This window comes from Somniosus microcephalus, chromosome 5 (assembly GCF_052327205.1).
Source record: "Somniosus microcephalus isolate GS21.2 chromosome 5, FLI_Smic_1.0, whole genome shotgun sequence".
Lineage (NCBI taxonomy): Eukaryota > Metazoa > Chordata > Chondrichthyes > Squaliformes > Somniosidae > Somniosus > Somniosus microcephalus.
In genome coordinates this window covers 315,202,255-315,223,539 of record NC_140991.1, presented here as the reverse complement: position 1 = coordinate 315,223,539, position 21,285 = coordinate 315,202,255, and the positions used below count along the sequence as shown (strand labels likewise).

Genomic DNA, 21,285 nt, shown 5'->3' with positions numbered 1-21,285 from the left:
ACTGGTCAGCAACACTTCCTTACTTCTCCACTGACTGTGACTTGCCTTACTCGGTCTCCAAATCCACCTTCTGTTGATCTGCTTTCCTGCCCTCATCCCAGCACTGAGGCTCTCCTGGAACCACTGCAAGCGATACAAACTGATTTTGTACTACACAAGACCCACACTAGCACCGCCTGTTGCAGAGGCACTGGATCTCATGCGGTCGGCTGGAATCCAAAAGTAAAGCTGCCTGGATTCACTGAAGGCCAAGCAGTCCCCAAAATTGGATTAAAGGTGGCTTGATGGGGTAGATGCGGAGAGGTTCTTTCCACGGCTGGAGAGTCTAGAACTAGGGGGCATAGTTTCAGGATAAGGGGTCGGCCATTTAAGACTGAGATGAGGAGGAATTTCTTCACTCAGAGGGTTGTGAATCTTTTGGAATTATCAACCCCAGAGGGCTGTGGACGCTGAGAGTATATTAAAGACTGAGATTGATAGATTTTTGGATTCTAGGGGAATCAAGGGATATGGGGATCGGGCAGGAAAGTGGAGTTGAGGTCGAAGATCAGCCATGATCTTATTGAATGGCGGAGCAGGTTCGGAGGGCCGTATGGCCTACTCCCGCTCCTAGTTCTTATGTTAAAGAAAGTCTTTTGGTTGACGGACTTGGGGAATCCCTGCAAGTTTACCTTAGAGTTGCAGCCAGCTGCAGGAGACCCATGCGTCAGAAACTCGGGGTGCTAGTGTAGGTCTCGTACAGTATAAAAGGCCAAGTATATCTACTTCAATTTACCCTGGAGAGCAAGGTCAATCCCTAACTTCTCATTGGAGAAATAATATTTTCAGTCAAAGTTGTGGAAATTCTATCCAATTATAGCCAAGTTGCAGTGACTTTGCAGGACATAATTGGAGCTCTGAAAAAATCTTCAGTTTCACTTAGCCTCACACAGGTTACAGTCGAGTGCTGATTTAAATAATGAAATCAAATCATTTATTGACATTCCTATTACAAACTACCGTATCCTTCAGCCTAAAATGCACAATGACATCTTTCAGGTTACATATAGGTTATTGAGCTGCCTGTAACTTTACGCAAAATGTTCACCTCAACTTTGATAAAGGAAATCAGAAAACGGAGTATTGCAGCCATCAGCAGTCCACATTCACCAATGATGCACTTCACTTAGCAACTTCTCAAGAAGGGCTGAAATTGTTGAAATGCATGAGTCACTGGTATTGACTGTCATTTGGTAATCCATTTCTATGCCTGTTAGACAGAAAGGTCAATAACCAGGGGCTACAGATTTAAAGTAACTGGTAGAAGGATTAAAGGGGAGCTGAGGACAATGTCCCCGTTAATTTTTTGGGGGGTGCGCGGCCTCTTTAAGGGGCAGCGCAGCCCATTAAAAAAAAAAAACTGTGCATGCCGGCTGCGCGGGAGGTCCAGAGCGTTGCGCAGCTTATAGGAAACATTGGTCGAGGAGAACTTTTTTTTCCCCACTCAAGAGGGTAGTGGGGGTCTGGAACTCACTGTCTGAAAGGGTGGTAGAGGCAGAAATCGAAACCCTCATCACATTTAAAAAAGTACTTGGAGTGCTGCAACCTACAAGGCTACGGACCAAGAGCTGGAAAGTGGGATTAGGCTGGAGAGCTCTTTTTCGGCCAGCACAGACACGATGGGCCGAATGGCCTCCTTTTGTGCCGTAAATTTCTATGATTCTATAATTCCAGGCTCGAAGCTGATTGAGGAGGCACAAGTGCGTGTGGTGGGTAAATTAACAGCAACAAAACAGGAGAAAATATTTGCATTTTTAATTTTAAGTGAATACCAGCAGCAATTCCAGTGTCAGTTGGCAAGCTATTTCTGTGCCTGTTATACAGAAAGGCAAATTGAGAGAAATAAAACCTCCACTTCTCCTCCTCTTCCAGTCAAAATAGAAGGCATCACTTGATAAAACACACAATGCTTGGCTGGACAAATCCTCATTTAAGATACTCTGCAAATAAAACATTAGATCACTCATGATGTTCTCAAAAATCAGTATCACGCTAGCTGATGTCCAGTCGTGTTGCTGTTAAATGCTACAGCACTTGACATCTCAGACGAACAAAGCAGCATTTAACTCAGTCTGGCTACAGCTACCTAAACGTGTAAACTGCACAATTTAGTGACCCCGCTAAAGCACAAAAATAACTCGACAGTTCAATAAATTCAAGGCACGACATGTAGCGCGGAATCTGTAGTCGGGATGGCCGTGTTCGCCATCATTCTGCCTTTGAAACTGACCGCAACTTCAGGATTTGGCGAATGCAGAAATCCTGAAGCTGCAATCTGTCACTCACAGCCCAGAAACAGGCATCCACTCCCCACAGCTGTGAATCAGTGTGATCACCCAAATCATTGAAACTGACAAAAACTTTGTCTCTTCTGTGGTAATTACACTGTTAAATTCCCCATTAAAAGTTAGACCCAACTGAATTAGGTGTAACTGGGGTTTAGACAGCATTATTACTGCTAACCAAATGTTTAAGGTCCTGGGAAACTAATTTAAATTTTGTGCAGTGTGAAATTTGTCCATTTTAATAAAAATATATATATATATTTTTCCCCAATCTTTATTTCAGGTTTGCCTTTCCCCCATGCGAGAGCCCCAATCTTTATTTTGCTCTAACTATTTTAAAAAGTTGGAATTAAGAGCTTACTCACTTCCTTGTTCGCTCTGTGAGAATTCTGCGTTTTGATTGGCTGCTTAGACAGCTTGTTGACGTCACAGCAGCTCGCGCAAGGGGATCCCCACTACAGTGAATTGAATTGAAGGTTGGAAAACACAGTTCTCGACACAGGGATCTCGGGATCCTTGTGCGGAGCATACTTCAGGGCCAGCGGCAAATGCCTTCGCTTCGCCGCTGACCGCAAACTCCGGGCTATTATTTCTTACTCAACATGTTAGCAGCTTTTCCAATTATTTCTGCACATGGAAAAAATGCAAATGGGCTTCATTTAAATATTGAATTCCAATGTCACAATTTGTTAGTTGAACATACTGCATTTTAGACAAGTGCAAAATGTAATTCATTTTTTCAGTACCGGATATAATTTCAACATTAAGCTTCGCCAAGTATTCCTTCCTACAAAGTGTTACAGTTGCAAAGAGAATAAATTGTGGCGATAGCAAAATACTGCGGATGTTGGAAATCCGAAATAACAACAGAAAATGCTGGAAAAACTCAGCAGGTCAGGCAACATCCGTGAAGAGAAATTTGAGTTGACGTTTCGGGTCGAACCCTTCTTCAAAACTGGAAAGAAAAGATAGATCGGAGGCAGGGCTGCGATCGGACAAAAGAATAAAAGAAACAAAAGAAGTAAAAGAGACAATAAAAGGTATTAGAAGCTAGACGAGAGGGTAATAAGCGGAGATTAGGTGTAAAGTGTACTGGCAGGGCAAGAGATAGCTACCAGGTGTGAGAAACAAAAGGAAAGGGGGGGGGGGGGGGGGGAAAGGAGTGGAAAAATTACAAGAAAAAATGAAATAGGGGCCGAGGTTATGATCTGAAATTGTTGAACTCGATATCGAGTCCGGAAGGCTGCAGAGTGCCTAATCGGAAGATGAGGTGCTGTTCCTCGAGTTTATGTTGAGCTTCCGTGGAACAATACAAGAGGCCAAGGACGGTGAGGTCCGAGTGGGAATGGAGCGGTGAATTAAAATGACAGGCGACCGGAAGCTCGGGGTCACCCTTACGGACTGAACGGAGGTGTTCCGCAAAGCGGTCACCCAATCTGCGTTTGGTCTCCCCAATGTGGCAATGTGTTTAATTGGCAGCCACTATAGATATAACATTTACAGTACATTTAGAGTAGGTGCTTGCTAAAATGCTAAAACATGGCTGCCAAACAAATATGCTTAAGTGAGGTGTATGCTATTGCAGGAGCACAGGAGAAATGGCACTAAATCTTTATCTTTGAAATGTTCCTACCTTGTTCTACCCACAAACCCAAACGTTATTCTTGGTTCAAACAAAAGAAACGAAGGTGAATACCAAAAGGACCCGTCCACTAGTACTCCTCCCTCACATCTAACTTTGCCTTTTAAGGAACGAGCAATGGCAAACTTTAGGCGAAACTGAAATTCAAAACTTTCCTGGCCAAGCGATCACCTCATGCGACTCACTTTTAGTTTGAAACTCTGTGCCTACTGTTGCTTTTTACATTAGCACTGCAGTTAAAATCATAGAAGTTTACGGCACAGAAGGAGGCCATTCGGCCCATCGTCTGTGTGCCGGTCGAAAAAGAGCTCTCCAGTCAAATCCCACTTTCCAGCTCTTGGTCCGTAGCCCTGTGGGTTTCGGCACTTCAAGTGCATATCCAAGTACTTTTTAAATGCGATGAGGGTTTCTGCCTCTACCACCCTTTCAGGCAGTGAGTTCCAGACCCCCGCCACCCTCTGGGTGAAAAAAGTTCTCCTCAACTCCCCTCTAATCCTTCTACCAATTACTTTAAATCTGTGCCCCCTGGTTATTGACCTCTCTGCTAAGGGAAATAGGTCCTTCCTATCCACTATCTAGGCCCCTCATAAATTTATACATTAAAGTCTGGAAAGAGAAACTTTCATAATGAACTTTGTGAATAGCCATACTTTTATAGCATAGATAGGGGATAGCACAATTTAAGGGGAGGGAAGATACTTTCAACACAATTTACGTTCAATAAAATAGAAATTCCTTTACCAAACACCACGACAAAATGTGCAAAAATAAGATTTGTCCAGCCTAAACGAGACTTAATCACACAAGTTTGCCACATTTAGCAAGAATCTGAAGAGGTACAGTATCAGAGATATGGTGTATACGTTTATACCAAGACTTGCGAGATGGTGCTTACCTGCCACCCGTTCATCCGTCTCCCGGTTTCCATCATCAGAATACCGCGCGAAATCCAACGAATCTAGGGTGCTTACGCTGCCAGCTCGATCTATCAAGAGAAAGACATGGGAGTCAAACTTTACATCCACGCTCGCACTATTTCGGTTTATCAAATTCGCCAAGTGAATCTGTGGCCATGTAATGTGCTCCAAGGCTGCTGTTATACTACACGACACTACTGGCCTGTGACCAGGCAGAGCAAGCAAGTTATACTGCAGGCTGCAACTTGCACATTGCAGGATGCGCCAAGCTCTACTCACTTGGTGGCTAGTTTCATGTTTTTGAAATTGTTGACTTTGTACGCTCATCAAGATGGGCAATAAATGCTGGCCTCGCCAGCGACCCCCAGACCCCATGAACAAATAAAAAAGAGAATGGATTATCTGCATTAGGAAGCCAAGACTTCATTCCATTTTTGGCATTACACTGAGAATTGCAATCTTCCTAATTTAATGAGAGGGCTCAACTTCTCAATTATACCATAGCGATATTTATCCCTAAATGAGTGGCCACGAGCATAATTTGTAAAATACTAGTCAATCTTCCATGGCGCTCATTATAGAAAGTGAAGACCAAGTGACAGATTAAGTGGGCAAAACTATGGCAGATGGATTTCAACACAGGTAATGTTCATTTGGGACCAAAAATGGCAAGATCCGAGTATTTCTTTTAAATGGTGAAAAGCTAGGAACAGTGGAGGTCCAAAGCGATTTCGGGGTCCACGTACACAGATCACTAAAATGTAGGGGGTCAGGTACAAAAAAAATATCAAAAAGGCTGATGGGATGTTAGCCTTTATAGCTAGAGTGCTAGAATATAAAAAAGGGAAGGGAGTTTTGCTACAGCTATACAAAGCTCTGCTTAGACCACATCTGGTGTACTGTGTACAGTTCTGGACAATGCACCGTAGAAAGGATATATTGGCCTTGGAAGGAGTGCAGCGCCGATTCACCAGAATGTTACCAGGGCTCCAAGGGTTCGATTATGAGGAGAGATTACAGAAACTAGGCTCGGATTCTCTGGAGTATAGAAGGTTAAGGGATGATTTGATTGAGGTTTTAGGATTTATTTATTTTTTTAAAAAAGGAATTGATAGGATAGAAACATTTTCTGCTCGTGGGGGGAGTCTAGTACAAGGGGACATAACCATAAATCAGAGCCAGGCCATTTAGAAGAGAAGGAAGGAAACACCACTTCACGCAAAGAGTGGAACACTCTCCCGCAAAAGCAGTAGATGCTAGCTCAATTAATTAATAATTTTAAATCGGAGATTGATAGGTTTTTGTTAGCCATGGGTATTGAGGGATATGGAGCCAAGTCAGGTGGATGGAGTGAAGATACAGATCAGCCATGATCTCACTGAATGGCAGAACAGGCTTGAGGGGCTGAATGGCCTCCTCCTGTTCCGATGTTGCACTTGCACCTTTCAGGCCACCAATGGTACTGCAGCACCTCCATTAAAGGGAAATTGTGACGTGACACATTTTACAGACAGCTTCCATCGTAGAAGTGGGCATAAAAATTTATAATGATACCAATGTTGACAGGAAGTGCACACAGTTGCAAGATTTTGAATATATTTATAGACATATAGGCGATGGTCTGTATTTGTGACATTCTGAATTAAAGTTAAAAATCAAAGACTGGCATTTATATAGCGCTTTGCACAACCACCGGACGTCCCAAAGCACTTTACAGCCAAGTACTTTTTGAAGTGTAGACACTGTTGTAATGTTGGAAACACGGCAGCCAATTTGCGCACAGCAAGCTCCCACAAACAGCAATGTGATACACTTTTAGTGACATTGGTTGAGGGATAAATATTGGCCAGGACACCGGGGAGAACTCCCCTGCTCTTCTTTGAAATACAGGAAACTTTGGTTTATCCGGAGGCTGTATGTCCGGAAACCTCGATCTAACGGCAGAAATCAGCAGCCGTTTTGTTAGGTTTTTTTTTTTCTTTTCTTTTCCTAGCATTTTTTTTTATAAAACAGTCAGTCCCTGGAAAGCCTCTCTGAAGCTGTTGCTAAGCTACAGAGACGCTTCCAAGGTACGGGCCGACTGTTTACAAGCTGTTGCTAAGCAACAGTGTTTGTTGTCAGATACGGAGATGAAAACCTCCGTATCCTTCAACATTAGCGCTGGTCTGTCCGGAAGTTTTCATAGATCAGCATCACGTCGGTGCCGGATATCGTGAAGTTTCCTGTAGTGCCATAGGATCTTTTATGCCCGAGAGCGCAGACGGGGCCTCGGTTAAACGTCTCATCCGAAACACAGCACATCTGACAGTGCAGTACTCCCTCAGTGTGGTCCTTGAACTCACAGCCTTCTGACTCAGAGGAGAGCGTGCTACCCACTGAGCCACAGCTGGCACCTCAATGATTCACACTAAATCCATCATTCTAAGATTTTCGGTTTGTTTAATATTTCTGACCAGCTATAAGTCTTATCAGCAAGTCCTGAATAATATCATAATGGACTTTTATTGAATGATTGTTTTGATGTGGATATTCAGAGATACACAGCTAGGACTACAGTAATCAAGAAATCCAGATATAATCCACTTTTCTACCAAAGCACTCAAACAACACCCCAGCTACATTCAGATGTCAGTTTTATAATTCAACGATACAAGCTCATGCTGGCAAACAAAAGTAAGAATCTGGATTCCAAAGCCACAGTTTACTCATACACATTGCCACAAAAGGTGGAAAGCTGACATTTCCAGCAACAGAAAGATTGCAATAGCATACACTTCACTAAAACATCTCTGTGTGGCTGCCATAGTGGCCTACTGCCCACTCAATTAACTCAGCTCGTCCATGCAGACTGCCAGTCTCTCTCAATCCCTTCTCACCCCAGCTCCTGAACACCCAGCTACATTTCCTCAGCCCATGCTCACCAATATCAAACTATTAGCTCTAATCTCTGGTGCCTTCCCATCTTTTACAAGACGATTTTAATCACATACCCTTCAAGATATCTCCCCTCAACTCCTCCATGCTACATATAAGGATTAGGAGCAGGAGTCGGCCCTACAGCCCCTCGAGCCTGCTCCGCCATTCAATATCATGGCTGATCTTCTACCTCAACTCCACTTTCCCACCCGGTCCCTGTATCCCTTGATTCCCTTAGAGTTCAAAAATCTATCGATCTCAGCCTTGAATATACTCAACGACTGAGCAGCTACAGCCCTCTGGGGTAGAGAATTCCAAAGATTCACAACCCTCCGAGTGTAGGAATTTCTCCCGAGCTCAGTCCTAAATGGCCGACCCCTTATCCTGAGACTGTGACCCCTGGTTCTAGACTCTCCAGCCAGGAGAAGCATACTCTCAGCATCTACCCGGTCAAGCCTCCTTAGAATCTTACATGTTTCAATGAGATCACCTCTCATTCTTCTAAACTCGAGAGTACAGGCCCAATCTACTCAATCTCTCCTCATAGGACAACACTCTCATCCCAGGAATCAATCTAGTGAACCTTTGTTGCACCACCTCCAAGGCAAGTATATCCTTCCTTAAGTAAGGAGACCAAAACATTACACAGTACTTTGGGTGTGGTCTCACCAAGCCGTATAAAATTGCAGTAACACTTCCTTACTCTTTTACTCCAACCCCCTTGCAATAAAGGCTAACATACCATTATGCCTTTCTAATTGCTTACTACAGAGCAGCAGTGATACCCACCCTGCTGTATGCCTCAGAGACATGGACCATGTACAGCAGGCACCTCAAAGCACTGGAGAGGTACCAACGCTGCCTCCGCAAGATCCTGCAAATCCATTGGCAGGATAGGCGCACCAACATCAGTGTTCTTGCTCAGGCCAAAATCCCCAGCATCAACGCTCTGACCACACTCGATCAGCTCCGATGGACGGGTCACATTGTCCGCATGCCCGATACGAGACTCCCAAAACAAGCGCTCTACTCGGAGCTCCGGCACTGCAAGAGAGCCCCAGGTGGGCAGAGGAAACGCTTCAAGGACACCCTCAAAGCCTCTTTGAAAAAGTGCAACATCCCCACTGACACCTGGGAATCCCTGGCCCAAGACTGCACAAAGTGGAGGAGAAGCATCCGGGAAGGCGCCGAACACCTCGAGTCACTTCGCCGGGAGCAAGCGGAAGCCAAGCGCAGGCAGCGCAAGGAGCGCACATCAACCCAAGCACCCCACCCACCCACCCCTTCAACCACCATCTGCCCCACCTGTGACAGAGACTGTAGGTCCTGCATTGGACTCATAAGTCACCTGCGCACTCATTTTTAATGTGGAAGCAAGTCACCCTCGGTGCTGAGGGACTGCCTTAGGAGAAGGCATGCTCTCCAACAACCGCCCTATTTCTAAACATTCCTTTTCTAAGGCCTGTAATGTGTTGTTCCTTTGCAACATTCCTACCACATTTTGTTTGAGATTGTTATGGGTGGGGCAGAAGCCAGATTTGACAATGAGCCTGCACTGTGCAACCATGGTCATAAATTCACGTCTCTCATACTCCTCACCCTCCTTCGATATTTAACCACTCCATCCTTCAAGTCCAAGTACCCGCTGCGGTCCACCTAGACACTGCTCTCTCCTGGTTCCACTAAAAGCTGTCCCGAGTGGCAGCACGGTGGCATAGTGGTTAGCACTGTTGCCTCACAGCGCCAGGGACCCGGGTTCGAATCCGGCCTCGGGTGACTGTCTGTGTGGAGTTTGCACATTCTCCCCGTGTTTGCGTGGGTTTCCTCCGGGTGCTCCGGTTTCCTCCCACAGTCCAAAGATGTGCAGGTTAGGTTGATTGGCTATGATAAATTGACCCTTAGTGTTAGGGGGGATTAAATACGTGGGGTTACTGGGATAGGGTGGGATATGTGTTGGTGTAGGGGTTGCGGGGATCGGGTGGGATATGTGTCGGTGCAGGCTCGATGGGCCAAAATGGCCTCTATCTGCACTGTGGGGTTTCTGTGATTCTGTGACACAGACATTACACCACCTCCAATGGCTTCTCTTCCTGCTCCACTTCCCATGCAGCCACTTCCGTGTACCACAATAGTCCATCCTTAACCCCCGCCATCATTTACACAATACACCTTGGCAGTATGATGCAGACCCATAGGCCCCGATTTTAAACCTCACGTCCCACGGACGAGAGAGGGGGTTAAATTAATATCAAGCAAGCAGACCCCAAACCCGCCCCTTTAAATATTAACATACAGAAATCAGCCCATTGAGGCGGCTTCCGCAAAAGGCAGGCGGGGGCCTAATTAACATTTCAAAGTTGTGACCCGATGACATAATTGGCGCTGCAACTTCATTTTAACTGGGAGTGAGTGGGAGGCTCAAGCTGTCGGCAGCCCAGAGGCTGATCCGAGGCGGGAGCTTGCCAACTCCTGAAGGCAAGTGCTGAAGATCTGCTCTTTTAGCACTCCTCGTCAGTCAGGAGGAGCAGACATGCTCCCCCAGGCCGCACAAGGATGCCTTTGGCCTCCCCCAGCCATGATCTCTGCCTAGAGCTTCGTCTCTCCTCCCCTTTCCAGCTTGGCCCCAATCTCCAGCCACCCCCACTTGATCATGAGCCTAACTCCCTCTCCTCCTCCTCTTCTTCCACCCCCCCCCCCCCCGGCTGCCAGACGGAAGGCGGCCCACCAATATTCTAATTGACGGGGCCTCCATGTCCCTGTTCATTCCGGGTTCTATAGCCGATTACAGCCTTCCCTGCAGCCCGTTAATATCAGGCTAGTGATGAAACCCAGCCCTACTTCTGTGCAACATGGACCGATGACGACAACAACTTGTATTTATATAGAGTCTTTATTAACATAGTAAAACGTCCCAAGGCGCTTCACAGGAGCGATTATCAAACTAAATGTGACACCGAGCCACATAAGGAGAAATTAGGGCAGATGACCAAAAGCTTGGTCAAAAAAGTAGATTTTAAGGAGTGTCTTAAAGGAGGAAAGATAGGTAGAGAGGCAGAGAGGTTTAGGGAGGGAATCCCAGAGCTTAGGGCCCAGGCAGCTGAAGGCACGGCCACCAATGGTGGAGCGATTAAAATCAGGGATGCGCAAGAGGTCAGAATTAGAGGAGCGCAGATATCTCGGGGGGTTGTGGGGCTGGAGGAGATTACAGAGATAGGGAGGGGGCGAGGCCATGGAGGGATTTGAAAACAAGGATGAGAATTTTAAAAATCGAGGCGTTGCTTAACCGGGAGCCAGTGTAGGTCAGCGAGCACAGGGGGTGATGGGTGAACGGGACTGGGTGCGAGTTAGGACAGGGGCAGAGTTTTGGATGACCTCAAGTTTACGGAGGGTAGAACATGGGAGATCGGCCAGGAGTGCGTTGGAGTAGTCAAATCTACAGGTAACAAAGGCATGGATGACAATGTCCTGTTCTGCCTCTAACACTTCCTCACTAAAACGTTTAGGTACTTTGACATTAGACTCATCTAATCCTCTCATTGCTCACCCCCCCGCTTCTCATCAGGGTAGAAGAAATAAGGGAAGAAACTGCTGATGCCTTGGTCATAATTTTCCAACACACTCTAGATTCAGGAATGTGCCTATGAATTGGGAAATTGCAAATTACACCCCATTATTAAAGGAGGGAGGGAGGCAGAAATTACCTAACTATACACTTGTCAGTTTAACACCAGTTGTGGGGAGGTTACTGCAATCCAGCGTCAGAGACAGAGTGACTGAGCACTTGGATAAGTAGGAGTTGATCAAGCAGAGTCAAGCATGGATTTGTGAATGGTCAGACATGTCTGACCAATCTGGTTGACTTTGAGGAAGTCAATGGCATGGTGGATAGGTGAGTGTCAAATGGAGTGTCAAACTAGGCATAAGCTTTTCCCGTCATACGAAACAACAACAAACAGGCAGTTATACAGTTTGTCTGATTCACATTCTCCTTTTAGCATCAGGAATAGCATGCTACTACCCATTGTATAAAGATGGGCTAAATTCTATTATGTAAGCCCAATCATTCAAGAATTGGGTGCGACATCTGTCAAATTCTGAGGCACTGCAGTTGGAAGCGACTGCAGATTACCTTCCATTAGTTTCCCAGCAAGCTTCGTGTTGCCAAAGCAGCACTGCCTGCCTATGCAAGTAAAATTTACACACAACAGTACCAGAGGGACAGGCAGCAAAGAGATTTTGTACTGTAAAATGGGATCATACCATGCCTCCCAAAGTGAAGCACTACAATTCGCCAAAGGGATCCAATGTAACCAAGGCAAAAGCTATTCCCCCTCATACTGTGAGCTTCAATTATTTTGATATTGTAAAAGTCTTAAAGTTTTGTGTTTTGAAAGAGACTTCATTTACCTTTAAGTATGAAAGTTCTACCATGGTGAGCTCATCTGAGATTGCTGAATGTAATGGCTTTCATCTAGGCTGCCACTCCAGTGCAGTACTGAGGGAGCGCTGCACTGTCGGAGGTGCCGCCTTTCGGATGAGAAGTTAAACCGAGGCCCCATCTGCTCGCTCAGGTGAACGCAAAAGATCCCATGGCCACTATTTCGACAGAAGAGCAGGGGCGTTCTCCCCGGTGTCCTGGGGCCAATATTGTATCCCTCAATCAACATCACAAAAACAGATTATCTGGTCGTTATCACATTGCTGTTTGTGGGAGCTTGCAGTGCATAAATTGGCTGCTGCTTTCCTACATTACAACAGTGACGCCACTTCAAAAAGTACTTCATTGGTTATAAAGCGCTTTGGGACGTCCGGTGGTTGCGAAATACGCTGTAGAAATGAGAGTCTCTTTCTTTCTTATGAAAGGACAGAAAAAACATTTCCATATGCTATGGAGTCTGTCTCTATCCATCTATCTAAATAAAATGAAAGCTACACTTTCAGAACTCACAGCTTTACACTCATGCAACCAAAAGGTGGTATTTCAAACGTGATGCAAGATAGTTCAGGACCAGCAATATCACTTTTGTCAATAGTTGCACGTTTATGGCCAGACATGTGGAAGGAGGGCATCATTGTGCGCAGGAATTACCAAAGATGGTTCACAGTGATCAGCCTGCGTGGGACCTCCAGACCCACGCAGCTTAATGGGAACGTTGGTGGCTACGATAGCTTGGATTGTAATATAAAAACCCAATTGGCTCACTAATGGAAGGAAGGGACCTGCTCTGTGGTGTCTCAAAGCAACTAGGAATGGGCAATAATGGAAAAACCAATCTGTGATAAAACTAATAAATCGTTGTGAATTTTCCATTAACACTCGGATCTGTTAAAATACAACCCCAGTTGATAATTTCTTAAAAAAGCACTCTTTTCAGTAAAGGTCTCTGGACTTTATAAACTGGGGTTGTATTTTAATGTCCACTTAATGACATTCTGCAGGTAAAATTAGAGACAACAATTTGTTCTGCAGTCGGAAATCAACAATCATGAAATTGATGAGAGATTAGCATTTGCTGTGCAGACAAACATACAGGAACTAAAAGGATCGCATGCCCATTCCAAAACAAACAAACCCAAGACCAGTGAATAATCGCGTTCTTTCACATGCAATGATCGGCACACCACTTTCTTGAGCCTGATGATCAGGATATGTACTTGCTCCAAAGTAAAGAACTGCAGGATGGTCCCAAACTCTGGAATGAAGATGGAACCCATCGATCTATCTATTTAATCCTAGTTCTTGGGATGTGGGCGACACTGGCATGGTAGTAATTATTGCCCATTCCTAGTTGCTTTGAGGGCATTACGTGCCCACCACAGAGCAGGTCCCTTCCTTCCATTAGTGAGCCAGTTGGGTTTTTATATTACAATCCAAGCTATCATAGCCACCAACGTTCCCGTTAAGCTGCGTGGGTCTGGAGGTCCCGCGCAGGCTGATCACTGGCTTTTCAATGCAAGAAACCGTGCATGTGCGATAATTGGCATGAGCAGCCTGTTAAAGGGACCCCCCCCCCCCCCCCACACACACACAAATTACAGGGAACATTGCTGGCCACTGTTCCTGGTGTTGGCTCACATAATATCAGATTTATTGAGTTTAAATTCCACTGTGAAATTGAATTCAACTTCTGGGTTGCTAATCCAATACCTTAACCACTAGACAACTGTACCCCACGTAACCTAGAGTTTCTCGTGTTAAGTATTGCTATACATATTATTGGTTCATCAACGCGAATGGCACTTTACCATCAAGTCCGCTGTCATGAATCAAAGGATGCTGTGTCTTGAGTTATTTTAAAACCAGGACATTGCTAAATAGAAATGTTTTTGCTCAGACACAAAGCACCTCATGCTATGATGATGCTATAATATGTCTTGCTCATTTTTCTAGAAGCATACGCATATCTGTTACTACAGCTGCAGAATATCGGAGCTATTGTTTATTTGCCATATCTAATTCAGGATAAAAGTGAAAATTTGTGCTGGCCATAGCATCTTTGGATTGTGCAGGTGCGATTGGAAGTTCAGCAGAAGTCTGCAACAATGGAAGACAGTGGAATGTGCCAAAATGGAGCCTTCCAGCTTGCCCCCCGGATGACTCAATGACGAAATACATAGCATCATAAATATTGGCTAGGATACCGGGGATAACTCCCCTGCTCTTCTTCGGAATTGTGCCATGGCATCTGCTACGTCCACCTGAGGGGGCCTCGGTTTAACGTCTCACCCGAAAGACAGCACCTCCAACAGTGCAGCACTCCCTCAGCACTGCACTGGAGTGTCAGCCTAGATTTTTGGTGGCACCATGTTCAATCCCTGGTCCACGCTCAGTCAGCAGACCTGCATAATTTGCCCCAAGACTGTTGAAAAAGGCTGCCCTTTCACTCGCAAAAATCCGCACATAGTTTTCTTGGAATGTAATGATCAGGACTTATTTTTTCTAGTCTACAAACTGACTGCAGTGTTACGTAGCTGGGTCTACATTCTAGAACTGTTGGAGGCAGGGGGTCTTGTGATGTAACTTCGAGAAATGTGTGTGTGTGTGCTAGGCTGTTGTAGCAGAGCCTGGTCTCCAATCGTCTTGGACCCCCTTGCCGTTGGACCAAGACCGTGCTCTGTCAAGCCCGTGTGGTAGCTGGTGTGCAACGGCCACCCAGCGTTAAAAGAATTCACGCACAGGCATCTTCCACCCGATATTCGGGACCTGCAACGTCAGGAGCCTCATGGACAACCCCAACAGCGATAGACCGCAACGCCGTACTGCGACCACCGTCTGCCCCACCTGTGACAGAGACTGTAGGTCCCGCATTGGACTCATCAGTCACCCGAGAACTCATTTTTAGTGTGGAAGCAAGTCATCCTCGGCTCCGAGGTACTGCCTAAGACGACATTCTAGAAATGGGAAGGGGTTAAAACACAGGCAACAACCAGGGTACTTGCTCCGGTTCACAACTTGGCAGCTGTTGGTTGGAAGTGTGCTTGTGAAGACAAATGAGGACACGGTTTGACTCAGCCGTGATGCTTCCCCCTCACCAATTGCGCAAGATCAGGACGCGGACGCACATTAATTAACCACAGACAACATGCCACAGGGATGTTGCCACTGTACTGAATAATATGCAAGCATGCAGCATTGCCTTCAGAGGAAGGTCTGAAAAGGAGAAATTTCAAAGGAAGAAGCTATAGTAGGAAGAAATCAACACTGCAATAACCAAAATACGGAGACGTGATTTGATTAAATGATTAGAGATACTAGATGCAGCTATAGAACACTGCAGTCAGTGTAAATAGCACACAGCCTTTCACTAAAAGATTTGCATTTATATAGCGCCTTTTACAACGTTCAAAAGTGCATTACAGCCAATGAAGTACTTTTTGAAGTGTAGTCACTGTTGTACTGTAGGAAACGTGGCAGCCAATTTGCGCACAGCAAGCGGTCACAAACAGCAATGTGATAATGACCAGAGAATCTGTTGTAGTGATGTTGATTGAGGGATAAATATTGGCCCCAGGATACCGGGGCGAACTCCCTTGCTCTTCTGTCGAAATAGTGCCCGTGGGATCTTTTACGTCCACCCGTGAGAGCAGACGGGGCCTCGGTTTAACGTCTCATCCGAAAGACGGCGCCTCCGACAGTGCAGCGCTCCCTCAGTACTGCACTGGGAGTGTCAGCCTAGATTTTTGTGCTCAAGTCTGAGTGGGAAAAGTAACATTTATCTTGAGCTGTCTGCAAATTCTAGAGATTTGATTCAGTGCTCCTTTCTTTATGGCCATCAAAAGCTGATTAGAAAAAAGGTACATTCTATTTCTAAAAGCATTAGAGCATTGGGTGTATTTAGATGGGAATAATATGTAACTTCTACAAATAGGTTTCATGGGACCTTTTTAAAAAAAAAGCATGTATTGGAGGAAAAAGCATCGAATGAAATGCCCACACTCCAAACTTATATTTAAATATGCAGAATACTTCAGTATCAAGCATCTAACATTCTTAATTTAGTAAGTGAATATTTTCCATTCATTAATGGCCCAGAAATTCGGGTCCCCACGGGTGGGTACGCACTGGGTACTCACGCGTAAGCCCAACGAAAGTGCCGGTTTCCTGCATGCACTGCACATGCGCGGGAAACCGGAACTTCCGTTCCCCTGAAAGAAGGGGTTCAGAGGTTGAACGCGTGCGCATCGAACTTACGTTTTTTTTTGCAGGTTTCTCCGGGAGGGTAAGTCTCCAGCAGCTACACTTTTAAAAAGCAGGCACAAGGCCTGCTATTAACAAGGTAAGTGGTGAATTAATTAAAACATTTTTTCCACAGGTTTATTATTTTTTAATATTTTAAAGAAATGTAAGTTTATTTTTAGCCCTGTTAGAAAATGTAATTAATTTTTTCAAAAATTTAAATTGTTTAAAATAGTTATTTCATGTAATATAGTTATTTTAAAAATGTGATTTAAAAAAAAAATATTTGAAGTTTTAGTGATGTTTTGGGGCTTATAGTATTTGCAGAAAACTCTTTTTTATCCGGCACTGATGGGACCAGCATGGTGCTGGTTTATCAAAAAGTCCGGATTGCAGAGAGGTATAGTAAAAGGTACAAGAGCCCCGTACACAGCAACAAATCCAGGCTTCCCTGTTGCATGGCAACAGATGCAGGAACCCTGGCCACAAGATCCAGGCGTCCCTGTTGCATGGCAACAGGTGCAGGAACCCCGGCCACAAGATCCAGGTGTCCCTGTTGCATGGCAACAGGTGCAGGAACCCCGGTTACACAGCCACAGATCCAGGAACGGCCACTAATATGAAGTAAAACTTACCCGAACCTACTCCTGAATTTTGCCGGTTAACAGAGCTTTCCGGTTATTTAAGTGCCGGTAAATCGAGTTTCCTGTATAGGTTTGACAGATCTTCCTGTCAAACTTATGAATGAAGCATTCCCTGCTACCATTGGCTCTCCATGGCCCACGTGATCCCAGGGGACGCTTCGAACTAACTGCGCCCCTGGGATACGCAAGCACTGCGCGCCGGCAGTTGGAGCAGGCCCAGGATCGGAATCCCACGCGAGCCCACAGCACAACGGCCGGCGCGCTAGGTAAGTGCAGGTCGGGGGCTTGCACCCGAGGGAAGCCCCCAACCCGAATTTCTGGGCCAACGTTTTGAATATGCTAGCAATCTTTCATTATTCTTAATGACAGTAACTGCTCAAGGAACTAGTGTCTGTCATTGGTTTAGCCTTTGACTTCTGTTTGAGCACTAGGATAGGCATCCAGGAGTAGAAATCTAATCCTCAGTTGGGTCAGTGGCGCTGCTCAGAGACCCGCTCATTAGCCAAGTAGGTTTTTTTCCCTAATGAAAGAGCCCCTGGAGGGCAGATCTGCAGGAGGATGTTACGGACTTGCACGAATAGAAATATCTCCATTTGGAACAGATATCTAATTGTTTTTGGAAGGGGACAGATTTTTTGGAGAGATGCTTTCCACAATGCAGTTATTTTTTCTCTCTCTATCCCCATAACACTCCTTTTAAAAACACAATGAATTTGATTGCTAGATAACTGCAACAACAACATGGTGATCTAGTTAAAAAGCTGCTCGTGATATCTCCACAGAAATCAATGTTTGCTGTAAACCACCCAATTTGAAACTTATTTTTACGGTATAAGAATGATGATGTATTCACACTCCTCAAGTTTAGAGTCAGTGCGAAGTGGAAACCGCTTGGCACCAATACAAAACTTAGCACGGGAAATTAGGCGTGAAGGCCCGAACACTCCCCTCTGTTCCATTCCAGTGTCAGGTTCAGCATTCATACTACAGTTGCAGTCTTGGTGCGAAGCAAAATGGTTTTGTAGCGACACCATTTTGTTGTGCAAATGCATGCTTCGTCTTAGCGCCATATACTGGGTGAGCTTTCTGTACATTCAATTGTTTGAAGTCGAGAGTTCAAGCAAAGGACTCGTATGGTTACCAATCACTACCCTGATTAAATTTCACTCTAATCTTACACTAATGTGCATTTTTCACGACCTACGACTACCCCAAAGTGCTTCCCAGGGTATTACATATCTTGAAGTGCAGTCACTTTAGTAAATGTAGACAAATGCACTAGCCGATTTGTGAACAAGGTCCCACAAACAGCAATGGGATAAATGACAGTGCTTTTTTTGCAGTGTTGGTCGAGAGATAAATGTTATCCAGGACATCTTGAGTAAGACCATGGAATTTTTTACATCCACCCAAAAGGGCAGATGGGATCTCAGTTTAACAAGTCATCTGAAACATAGCACCCCAGACAGTGCATTGCTGCCATCTGAAACATAGCACCCCAGACAGTGCAATGCTGCCATCTGAAACATAGCACCCCAGACAGTGCATCGCTGCCATCTGAAACATAGCACCCCAGACAGTGCATCGCTGCCATCTGAAACATAGCACCCCAGACAGTGCATCGCTGCCATCTGAAACATAGCACCCCAGACAGTGCATCGCTGCCATCTGAAACATAGCACCCCAGACAGTGCATCGCTGCCATCTGAAACATAGCACCCCAGACAGTGCATCGCTGCCATCTGAAACATAGCACCTCAGACAGTGCATCGCTGCCATCTGAAACATAGCACCCCAGACAGTGCATCGCTGCCATCTGAAACATAGCACCCCAGACAGTGCATCGCTGCCATGTCAACTAGATTATGCAGTCGAGTTTCTGTTGTGGGACTTGACCCCACAACTTTCTGACTCACAGCCGACACCTTCAAAGTTGTTAATACTAAATGCTATTTATAATAAACGTATGCAGCAAGGGTAGAAGACTGGTGGTTCTTTCCGCTGCGGTTACACTATGGAGCAGAAAGGGAGGCATGAAACATCGTTAAATGGGATTACAAAAAGGTTATTTACAGTAGATGCATTTAACTGATTATGAATTTCCTGAGTCGCATGATAAGCTAATCAAAAAGAAAAGACTTGCATTTACACAGCAACTTTCATGACCACTGGACATCTCAAAGCGCTTTACAGCCAATGCAGCACTTTTTGAAGTGTGGTCACTGTTGTAATGTAGGAAACGCAGAAGCCAATTTGCGCACAGCAAGCTCCCACAAACAGCAATGTGATAATGACCAGATAATGTGTTTTTAGTGATGTTGACGGAGGGATAAATATTGGCCGGGACACCGGGGAGAACTCCCCTGCTCTTCTTTGAAATCGTGCCATGGGATCTTTTATGTCCAACTGAGAGAGCAGACGGGGCCTCGGTTTAATGTCGCATCCGAAAGACGGCGCCTACGACAGCGCAGCTCCCTCAGCACTGCACTGGAGTGACCGTCAGCCTAGAGTTTTGTGCTCAAGTCTCTGGAGTGGGACTTGAGCCCACAAACTTCTGGCACTCAAAAGTAATAGCAATAGTTGAGAAATTAATATTGTACAGCACTAATTTTGTTACAATATCAACTGGGAAGAGGCAATTTTTCACAGCACATGCTTCCATCTGCCAACAACATGCACAATCTGTCCTGTCAACACAGGATGTCACTACAAATAGCAACAGAAGAAATCTAGGGTGGGTAATATTTAGCTGCTGCAGAAGAAAAATGTAGAAACTGTTTTAAAAAAAAATGCAATATGGACATCACACAGACAGACATAACCCAGGGTCAACGGTTTCTTTGAACTAGAGCTGGAACAGATTGATGGGACACCAGTTAAAGCCAAGGCACTGAACTTGTGTAAGAAACAGCTAGATGCTAGAATGCAAACCAGTCGGTCCAGAGGAAATGAAATCAAAAAGCCTAAAAGGACCTTCTCCATCCAAACCTGTCTTGTGATCACACAGAACAAGACACATCAGGTAGCATTCATATCATACATGACCGTCATACTGAACATCACAAACAGGGATATCTGATACAAAACAAGCACACTGCAGCCGTCGAGCATTACTACCACGCACAAAGGAAAATAAACTACAAATACTAAGTGAAATATAGCTCACAGTACACCAGTCTATATCCAAGACTATGTAAAGTAATATTTTTATATATACCCAAGATATGAAATAGAAATGGAGTGAACGTTAATGATTACCGTCACATAAAATTAAATCATTTATAAAATGAGAATTCTAACAATTTTACTTACTAAAAGACAATATAATTAATTCCCCAACATCCTCTAGACTGACCCTCAATTGTATCCCCTTTTTCTTGGTCTTTCCCCATACTGACGCCTTTCCTCCTCCGATCGCGTCCCCCCCCCTCCAATAATCACCTTAAGCCCCATGACCCAAAGTGGACTGTATCTATCTCGCCTCCAAAAGCATAACGTTGAGATCTCTCTGCTCTCCTCCAACTCTGGCCTCTTGAGCTTGCCGATTTTAATCGCTCCACCATTGGTGGCCAGGCCTTCAGCTGCTGAGGCGCTAAACTTCGAAATTCCCTCCCATAATCTCTGTTTTACCTTTAAGACACTCCTTAAAACCTCTGACCAAGCTTTTGGTCATCTACTCTTAACATCTCCTTTTGTGGCTTGGTGTCACATTTTGTTTGATAACGCTCCTGTGAGGCGCCTTGGGCCGCGAAAGGCGCTATGCAAGTACAATGGTGTTGTTGGTTTCCTTCCAATGTATTTGTCCCACTCCTTCCACAATCCCACCACCACTCAGTCTCTCGACTGCCTCAGGTTAAAGCTTCCACTTGGGAGTCTGTCCACGAAAAGCTGACTAATCCCCCTCATTGCCCCCTCTCCCCTCCCCTTCCTTTCCCCTCTCTCTCTCTCCCTCCCCTTCCTTTCCTCTCTCTCCCCTTCCTTTCCTCTCTCTCTCTCTCCTTCCTTTCCTCTCTCTCCCCCCTTCCTTTCCTCTCTCTCTCCCTCCCCTTCCTTTCCTCTCTCTCCCTCCCGTTCCTTTCCTCTCTCTCTCCCTCCCCTTCCTTTCCTCTCTCCCTCCCCTTCCTTTCCTCTCTCTCCCTCCCCTTCCTTTCCTCTCTCTCCCTCC

The 21,285-nt window shown here is 45.3% G+C and overlaps 1 protein-coding gene across 8 annotated transcripts in view; it reads right to left on the bottom strand.

Moving 5' to 3' along the window:
• The window catches only part of relch (RAB11 binding and LisH domain, coiled-coil and HEAT repeat containing), a 143,775-nt gene that overhangs the window by 115,946 nt on the left and 6,544 nt on the right, over positions 1–21,285 (bottom strand). For all 8 annotated transcript variants that reach the window (XR_015078559.1, XR_015078560.1, XM_085989267.1 and 5 more), the window contains exon 2: positions 4,862–4,951. Coding sequence is in view for 6 of the 8 variants with exons in the window: in XM_085989267.1 (XP_085845393.1) it covers positions 4,862–4,951 (90 nt within the window). In the remaining 2 variants the exon portion in view is untranslated. The remainder of the gene's footprint in view (positions 1–4,861; positions 4,952–21,285) is intronic.